General features: G+C 45.0%; 1 protein-coding gene across 1 annotated transcript; it reads left to right on the top strand.

Annotated features, from left to right (window-relative positions):
- Window positions 1–2,036: 2,036 nt before the first annotated feature.
- LOC119804127 (integrator complex subunit 6-like) lies at window positions 2,037–4,866 on the top strand. The gene is made up of 4 exons (XM_038315637.1): window positions 2,037–2,254; window positions 3,417–3,776; window positions 4,141–4,234; window positions 4,617–4,866. The coding sequence occupies exons 1-4, from the start codon at window positions 2,098–2,100 to the stop codon at window positions 4,714–4,716; spliced, it is 711 nt and encodes a 236-aa protein (XP_038171565.1). The 5' UTR covers window positions 2,037–2,097; the 3' UTR covers window positions 4,717–4,866.
- Window positions 4,867–8,839: the final 3,973 nt, after the last annotated feature.

Below are 8,839 nucleotides of genomic sequence, written 5' to 3'. Positions count from 1 at the left end.
GTCTTGGTTTGTTTGTTTTTAAACATTTCTCAATTCTACATAGTTTTTGGTGTTTGCACATTTTCATGCGGGTGTATTCACTTATGCATGCCTGTGCATGTAAAGGCCAGGGAATGACGTCAGGTGTCTTCCTCCAGTGCCTTCCACCCTAGTTTTAAAAGATAGAGTCTCTCAGAGGACGTGGATCTCACTGGTCAGGCTAGCCCAATCAGCCAGCAAGCCCCAGGGACTGTCCTGTTTCTGCCATTCTGACTTCCGGTGCTGGCTTACAGATAAGTGCCTTTGGGTCTGACCGTTCCTAAGGTGCGCCTGCAGGTTGAGCAGGCGCTTTACAGTCAGGTCGACTCCCCAACCCTCAGGCTGCGTATTTTCTACGTAGTTAACGATTATATTTAGAGCGAGCACTGCAAGGTAAGTGCAGCTTTCTTCCTTGTTCACTTGTTCAGCTTCGTGGGTTCGCTAAGGTAAAAGTGATTTGCCTCTTTTCAAATTGCTGTTTATCGTTCTACCCCCGTAGTGATTTTTTTTCTTCCCCACGCTCTCTTGCTGCTGTGGATCTTCGTCTTCTGTGTGTAATATTCTTTCTTTAGTGTCTTTTTTCAGGACGGCTGAGTGGCGGTGGATTGTTTTAGTTCAAGCTTCTCCTGGAAGGACTTCATTTCTCTTCGAATTTCAAAGGAGAAATCTATCTACTGAACGTAGTAACCTGGGTTGAAAACTACTGACTTTCAGAGTTTACGATGTATCAGCCTGTGGTAATCGTCCATTCGAGATCGTGCAAAGAAAGTCTTCCTTATCCCCGCGGCTTTGCCTTTCGACACTTTCCAGTATTTATTCTTTGTTCTGCTCCCTCCGCCTTAGAACCATTAGATGACACGGAGAGGTGCTTCTCTGGTCATGTTTAGTCGCAATTCTTCCTTTGCTTACATATATCTTTCCCTAGGTTCGGAGGATTTTCTGCTGAATTTCCATGACTTTATGCGGTTAGACTGTAACTTGCTTCCTTCTTTTAAGCCGAAATTTTAGAGAATTGGTCTCCTGAAAGTTGTGGTCATGATTGCTATGGGTTTTTTTCTGTAGTTTGTTTTCTGTTTTCTGCTACGTGAAAGTAATAATTCCTCAATCTTTTCTTTAATTCCTGATTTTTTTTTTTTTTTGCTTAGTCTACATCAGTGATTCTCAACCTTCCTAACGCTGTGACCCTTTAATACAGTTCCTCATGTGTGGTGACTCCCAACAATAAAATTATCTTCATTGCTACTTCATAACTGTTAATTTGCTACTGATAAGAATCATAATGCAAATATTTGTGTTTTCCAGTGGTCTTAAGAGACTCCTCTGGAAGCGTGGTTCTGGGTCGCGATCCACAGCTTGAGAAACACTGCTCTAGACGCTCCCTCTTAAATGTTTTGTGTGATGTATTTTTTCATGTTTCTACCAGATTCGGTCTCCCCGGGATCTCTATTTTAATTGCCGTTTTTTTTTCCCCATCTACTTCACGAATCTACTTCTTTCTTCAGCTTCTTATTTGCTTCTTTAAGCTTAGGAATAATTTCTAAAACTGTACCATTGAATTCTTTGTCATTTCAAACATTTTGGTATTTTCAGATTTGGCCACATTTGTGTTTTCACAGTTCTCGGATTTCTTTGTTTTCCTGACTCTTCTTATTGTGGAATCACCTGGAGGAAACTTCTTAGCCCACCTTATTCCAGAAGCTTTTTTATGTCCTATGTTTTCAATGTTGTGGTGGCTACAATTTGTTATATGTAATATTCATATATTATATAAATATAATAAAATATTTATATAATGTATATATTATATACGCCTTCCTTTTCTTTTTTCTTTTCTTTTCCCTTTCTTTTTTTCTTTCCTTTCTTTCTTTCTTTCTTTCTTTCTTTCTTTCTTTCTTTCTTTCTTTCTTTCTTTCTTATTTTTTGGAAAGGTCTCTCTACGTAGCCCTAGCTGTCCTGGAACTCACAATGTAGACCAGGCTGTCCTGGAACTCACAAAGATCCTCCTGCTGAGCTCTGGGATTAAAGGCATGTGCCGCCACACTCGGGAAATATTATATCTTCACTGTTGTTTTCTAGGGCATGGAGCCTGACAAAAAGGAGCATCACACAATGCTTAAGCAGAAAGTTAGCCCTATTGGAGAAGGAGAAGCCATGGGTCCATCACCAAAGAAAAGGAACACTGCGGACGTGGTGTCAAATCAAGCTCTGGAAGCTTCCGCCAATGTGAAGGGAGAAGGTAAATATATCAAAGTTGGATGGGCAGATATGAGCATATTTACAACTCGAAGGAAACATGTGGGATGATGAACGTGATGGGAGTTGCCACAGAGAGAGCAACAGGTCCAAACAGCTTCTTGCACCTAGTGTTGGACAAGCTCTCAGAGGGGGCAGATGCCCTGCCCACCTAGCTGGGCGTCTTCCTCACCTGCCTTCTCCTTTTCTCCACATTACAATGCCAGGGGGATCAACACCACAAAAACTGTTGTGGGCATCAATAGTCTGCGACGACACTGGCATTCATTCTCAGCAGCTTCTGGTATAAGCAGCCACCCCCTTATTACTGATGACTTTCTGGGATTTCTTATTTTCTTTTATGTGTACGGGTGTTTTGCCTGCGTGTATATCTATGCTCAACTTGTGTACATGTTATCCCTTTCTTACTGGTGAAGCCTTATCGCTGGCTTTTCTTCCCTTTATTTTCCTCTCTTGATTGATCACGGGATATTTCCTAACTCAGGCCGTGTAAGTCTTGATTCTCTAGCTCACACTGTCACAGAGCAGACAGGTATTTTCTGCTCGGTCTCCATCCCACTTCCTGTACCACTTCCTGACAATGGCTCTCAGCCCTGCAGCCAGGGTAAGGATGTCCTTTCAGTGTCTCCACGACACTGAGAATTCCACGGGAGCAGGGGATGCTCCTGTCTTCCACGTTCACTGATGACCCCAGAAGGTGCTGGACACATCAGAGCATGAGTAAATGACACAGAAGTGACAGAGGGCGAGGAAGAAGAATTCACCTTGGCACCAAAGGGAAAAGTCACCTTCAGTTGTGGATTTTTAGTGAAGGTGTACACCTAACATTTTGACATCTGTGACATCTTTAGCTTTTCAACTTGTAAAGTACATCAGTGTTACACTAAGCTAGGAGTACCAGGGATCTACGTTGTTTCTTCCCTGTCCTGCCCAGCTAGTTTGTATGTATGTTCTTGGACCTACAGGGTATGAGGTGGTGTTCCTCTATCCTGTTACTCTGGGGTCAGTTTGTCATGGCTGAGATTTTTCTCTGGTGTACTTGCCTCCTCTGAAATAATTTTAGACCCCCAAGGAGCACAGAGATGCCTGTGTGGAGCCACTGAGGTCACTTAGGTCACAGCTTGTTTCGCCATTTTGCTTTCCAGGAGCTCCTGTCAACCAGGAAGCCCAAGAGGGGGTGATGGAGGGTCCTTCCAAGTCCCCTGAAGTCGACCCACAAGAGCGTGATGAAGCGCAGCCTAAGCCTGCGCCAGGAGATGCCACTCTCCCCGCTCCGGAAGATTCTCTGCCTGATGACATTCTTCATCACGAAGAGAATGATGATGAAGAAGATGGCGCAGGTGCAGGGGCGAGTGGTGACCATGACAACTCTGAAAGCGCTGAAGATGACACAGAAATAACTTCTGTGGAAATTTCCCACTACATTGTGAACACGGTGGATCCTGACGTAATTAATTATGGAATAAAACATGCCCTGATGTCAGAAATCCGACGCTATGGACGACGTAAGTACTCAAAGAATGGCTAGTAACAGAGACAAGGTACACGTTTCCATTTGTATGATTAGAATAACCTGAAACTGCCCCACGAGAGAGAGCCTTTGCCACAACCGAGGTGTTCTACATAATTGAGTACAGTCACTCTTTACTTCGACTAAAATAGCTCAGTAGACTCCATCTTGCATTTGCAATGTTGCTTGGTTAGTGCTTGTAACAATTGCATCCGTATCTGTACACAGGCATTTAGCACACACACTCACCATTGAACATCTGTGACCATGAAGCTTATAACTGAGGTACACACAGATCCACCAAGACCCAGTTCTCTTCATTTCTGTGAAATACTGAAGTCTTCTTGTATCCTTTCCAGAATATGGAAGGATTTTCAAGCTACTGGATGAAGTGCGGGGACCCCTGGAGATCCGGCTGCATTTTGTTAGGTTCGCCATCAAGGAAGCAGCAAGGTGGGTGCCCAGAGGGACCACATGTCTTCAAGCTGTTGGCTCACTGCAGTGGTTGGTTGAGGGGTGGAGAACAGCACCTACTGTGAGTTGCTCAGTCCCTGGACCCCACTTTATAGTTCAGGCTGATGACATAGATATTTAGGTTGATGTCACCGGTGTTCGGCACATCCTTCCAAGCCTACTCAACCTTCCTTTGTCACAGTAGTCTTGAGCTGGGCACTGATCCTCAGTAGACACCTTTCCTATTGGCTAGAACACGCGGTACCCGGGATGTACTGACTATTCCCACAGATGGTGACCCCTGCTTTGGATCACACAGCAATTCCTACTGTGCAGGTTCTTTGGGTATCTCTTTTTACATGATACATATGCTTATTTTCAGGTTTAAAAGATACCACCTGATATATTATCTCGAGAAGCTACTGGAAAAAATGATGTCAGACAGCACCATCAGGAATGTCGATCTAAACGAAAGCACCTGATGCTCTTTTTACAATGATCAACGATAGGCAGCAAATAGTTTAGCCCTGAATGTAGTAGGGGGATGCTGAAGCTGCCTTGTATCTGTTATCTAAGAGAATTAAAGAAAGCTGTTTTAAACTACTCTTAATAAAAGATGAGCTTTCTGTCTATGTATTTTGTTAAAAGTGTAACTTCTTGCTGGTTTGCGGCTTTTTTCTCTCCCCTCTGCTGGTTGGTAAATATCATGGTAAGTCTGCATTCTCAGGCAGGTCACCAGTGTCACCTCTGGTATTTAGAACTGTCTTCTTTGCCAAGTATTGCTTTGGGGTTTTTAAATTTATTTTTGTTTTTTGATTGTTTTGGCGTTGTTGTTTGGTTTTCTGAGACAGGGTCTCACTGAATAACTCTGGCTGTCCTGAAACTTGCTATGTAGAACTCACAGGGCTCCGCCCACCTCTGCCGCCTGAGTACTGGGTTTAAAAGTATGCGCTGCTATGCCTGGCATCCCAACCATCTCTTTTTCCCATTGTCCTGAGATAGCCCCTCAACAGGTTTTGGGGCTTGACTTAGTGAGCTGTCTCCAGGCCTTTTTACTTAACCATTTGGGCTGGACCATTCCCTGGCCTGTGTGAACTGAGCTGCTGGAAATGCACAACACCTCTAACAACAAAGCCCAGGAGTACTAAGAAGGACTCCATGTCTTCCACACCATCCTCCCTTGTAGCACGTTCGAGGATCGCGTGATGTCAAGTATTACTCCAGAAATCACGGAATCCTTCCCGACATGGTTGTCGATTGAAAGAGATGCAGTTTCCATAGTGATGAGCTTTTTACTTCCACTTCCATGTCCACGGATTAATTTTGGGATCTCCTTGCAAAGATGGTTCGGCAGGGTCTAAACCTATCAGGATGGGAAAGAGGAGTTCGGTGGTTTATCCCTAGGAGTAGCAGGCAGACCTGGATCTGCCCATTACTCCTTTTGTCACCAAAGACAGAAATGAGGCCATGATACAAACTGCTCCATACACTTGGTAGTAAAAGACAGGCTTGCTACCTCCTAGGTCCTGCCTATGGAACTCCACAGGCAGTGGTGCGAGCTAGAAACACAGGCAACTCTTCAAACATGGTCATTTTAGCTAGGAATGTTGGCACAACCTGTCATCCCAGAGTTGGGAAGGCAGAGGCAGAAGGATTAGGTGTTGGGGTTTATCCTTGGCTACAATGCAAGTTTGAAGGCTAACCCAGACTAAATAAGACCCTGCAAAAATATCATTTTACTTCTGTGTCAAACCAGTCAATTCCATTTATAGCAAACACAATGAGACAGTGCATTTCAAGAGCATGCGCACTGGATGCAGTCTCCCACTTTAAAGACATTGCTGTGTGGAGTACTGTAATGGTCAGGAGGTCACTTTCTAGATCTATGTAAGCTGGTCTTCTCTTGATACAATGTCTAGGAAAGGAAGTCTGTGCCTTCAACAAACCTCTATATAACTAAGAACAAATCTGCCCTTCTCCTTTTGGTCATTTTCCAAAACCATTGGCCTGCCTCCTGGAAGCCAAGTACTCACTCTGGGATGTAGTACCCTCTGTGGTCTCAGGGTCATTTCTCCTGTTGGGGGATTGGGTACTGAGCAGTGCGATTGTTCTGGGAGGTTACTCTTCACAGGTTAGCGTGTGATAGCCAACGTGACACTGTGATCATGATGTCCTGTCACAGTGTGGAAGCTTCGAGTGCACCAAAGGTGGATAGCTATGGTCCTAGGAGCTTACAATGTTGTTTTGTCCTGCATACGACCTTAGGAACTTGGACCTGCCACTAACGGAATGAGCCTGGAAGTGCTTTGGGCGGGGGTGGGGTGTGGGGTGTGTGTCACCAGTCAGTCAGGGCTTGACTGAAACCTCAACTTTGGCTTTGTGAGATTCCCAACGGAGCCCCACGGTGCTGTTCATTTACAGATTGTGGGGCTTTAAGCTGTTGGGTGAGAGTAGTTTGTTCTGCCTCAGTGAGGAAACTAATAGAGGTGCTGCCTACGTGTTGTTGGTGATTAAAATCGCACAGGATTTTTTTTTTTTAGTATATTTACTTTCTTGTTTTCCTTATCAATTCTGGCCGCAGAGAACTATTCCTGAAGCCACAGATGCTGCACAAGACAAACTTCTTGTTTTTCTGGGCCCTATTCCAAACTAGCAGAGTCTTGCTCAACACTGCAGCACACAAGCCTGAGGTAAAGTGTTGCTGTGTCCCCTTTCTAAAGCCAAGATGTGGGTACTTGTTCATCTTATAAGCACCGTCTCGATGTGCCTTACATTAGGTGATCCCCAAAGTGTCACTCATTTCAAAGGCCCTGGTTTTGTTTGGGAACGATTTCTCATGCTCTGTCCAGCAAGTGTGCTGCCAGGGTGTCTGGATTGGTTTCCATTTCCGCATCAATGGGACTAATGCCACCAATTCAAAGGAATGGGGCTATACGTTGGTAATCAAGATCCCTAAGGACTACTTTAGGATGTAAACCTGAGGTGAGAAGTGAGACTGGGGATGGAGAAATGGCTCTAGGAGTAAAATGCTTGCTGCACAGACATGAAGGCCTGCGTTCAAATCCCCAGAACCAACACAAAAGCCAGGCCCAGTGACTTACACCAATGATCCCATTGCTGCATCCGTGGAGACAGGAGTATCCCTGGGGCTTTCCAGCTAGCCAACCCAGCTGAATTGACAAGCTCGGGCTCCAGTGAGAGATGCTGTCTCCACAACTAAGAAGGCAAATGATTGAGGAAGACACACATGCACATGCTTATGAACATGTACGTATATACCTCAATATCCTTGCATACACAAAGTGATGTTACGTTACCCTTTCAAGTGAAGTCACACTTGTCCTTGTGACAGCCAGGTGCCCAGGAACACACACATTGATTGTGAAAACAAGGGAGTGCCACAGAGAATCACATTGGTTCCTGGAGTAATCATCTGATTACAATGACCACCACTGCAGTCATTCTCTGCGACGAATGTTATGAGCTTCCTTAACAGAGTACTTCACACTGGGAATTTTAGAAGGAGCTCAGATTTAGTTCTTACAGGTTTAAAAGCTAACAAGACCAAGGTCAGGAGCTCATATCGGATGAAGTCTTTCTTGCTACACCACTGCATGCCAGAGGCAGCATCTGGCTCGAAGAACTGAAAGACAGCCAGCCCCACTCTGTTTTGTTTCGCTTTATTATAGCGAGACAGAGTCCCATGATCTCGTGATGTAGCCCTGGCTGCTCTGGCATTATGTGGACCAGGCTGGCCTTCACTCAAAGAGCTCCCCCTTCTAAGTGCTGGCACTAAAGCTGTGTGCCATCACACCTGATCAACCTCACTCTTAAAGCCAACCTGCCCTGCTGATTACTAACCGGCTCTAACATTGACAGTCCATCCAGGAATGGAGATCCCTCATGATATAATCATGTTTTAGAAGCACTACATCTCTGCCCTGGAGAGGTTGCTTGGATGTACAAGGCCCTCAGCTCTGTCTTCAGCATTAGGAAGTAAACCTCAAGGGACACATTCAAACTATAGCAACTTCTTGGCATGGGTTGAAGTCATCCAGTCATGCTGAATAAAAGGTCTCAGCTTTGTGGGCATACTGTGGCAGAACATCCTTTTGACTATTGACTTTATCAAAAGACTATTAATGCCGTGGACATATAGACAACCAGTGGCTCAGTCAGGGCCTAAGCGAAGTTCAGCTCCAACACCGCAGGCAGCAGACAGTACCGTGGGAAGTCAGATTAAAGTTTAGGCCTACAAGGCAGAGTTAAGCGGGGAGCTGCTTTGAAGTATCAGAGGAGGCCGCAAGGGTTTTCAGCATGAACCTACAGCCAGGCTGTTCTGTACTCCTCGCCACCCAGTATGTTCATGTCTTGATTCTATTTCTCTGGAGACACCTGAATAATTCGCCCACCTTTATAACGCATGGTTGGTTACTCTAGTAACAGATCAGAGGTCCACTTGGCAAAGGTTGGGACGACAGATAACAGAGGAGTCATTTTGCAGTGTAGCGTGCATGGGTGTTCCTCAAGGGCAAAGCCACAGCAACGTCTGGCAAACAGAACAGTCACTAGAGAGGTGCCTAGGCTCTCCTTGGGAAATCAGTT

Source organism: Arvicola amphibius, chromosome X (genome assembly GCF_903992535.2).
Source record: "Arvicola amphibius chromosome X, mArvAmp1.2, whole genome shotgun sequence".
NCBI lineage: Eukaryota > Metazoa > Chordata > Mammalia > Rodentia > Cricetidae > Arvicola > Arvicola amphibius.
This window is presented reverse-complemented; position numbering and strand designations above follow the sequence as displayed.

Excerpts from the sequence above, each read along its gene's own strand:
- LOC119804127 (XM_038315637.1), top strand. The coding sequence starts at position 2,098 with ATGGAGCCTGACAAAAAGGAGCATCACACAATGCTTAAGCAGAAAGTT. Across the intron at positions 3,777-4,140 it reads AATCCGACGCTATGGACGAC|AATATGGAAGGATTTTCAAG; the intron begins GTAAGTACTCAA and ends TATCCTTTCCAG. Across the intron at positions 4,235-4,616 it reads GCCATCAAGGAAGCAGCAAG|GTTTAAAAGATACCACCTGA; the intron begins GTGGGTGCCCAG and ends GCTTATTTTCAG.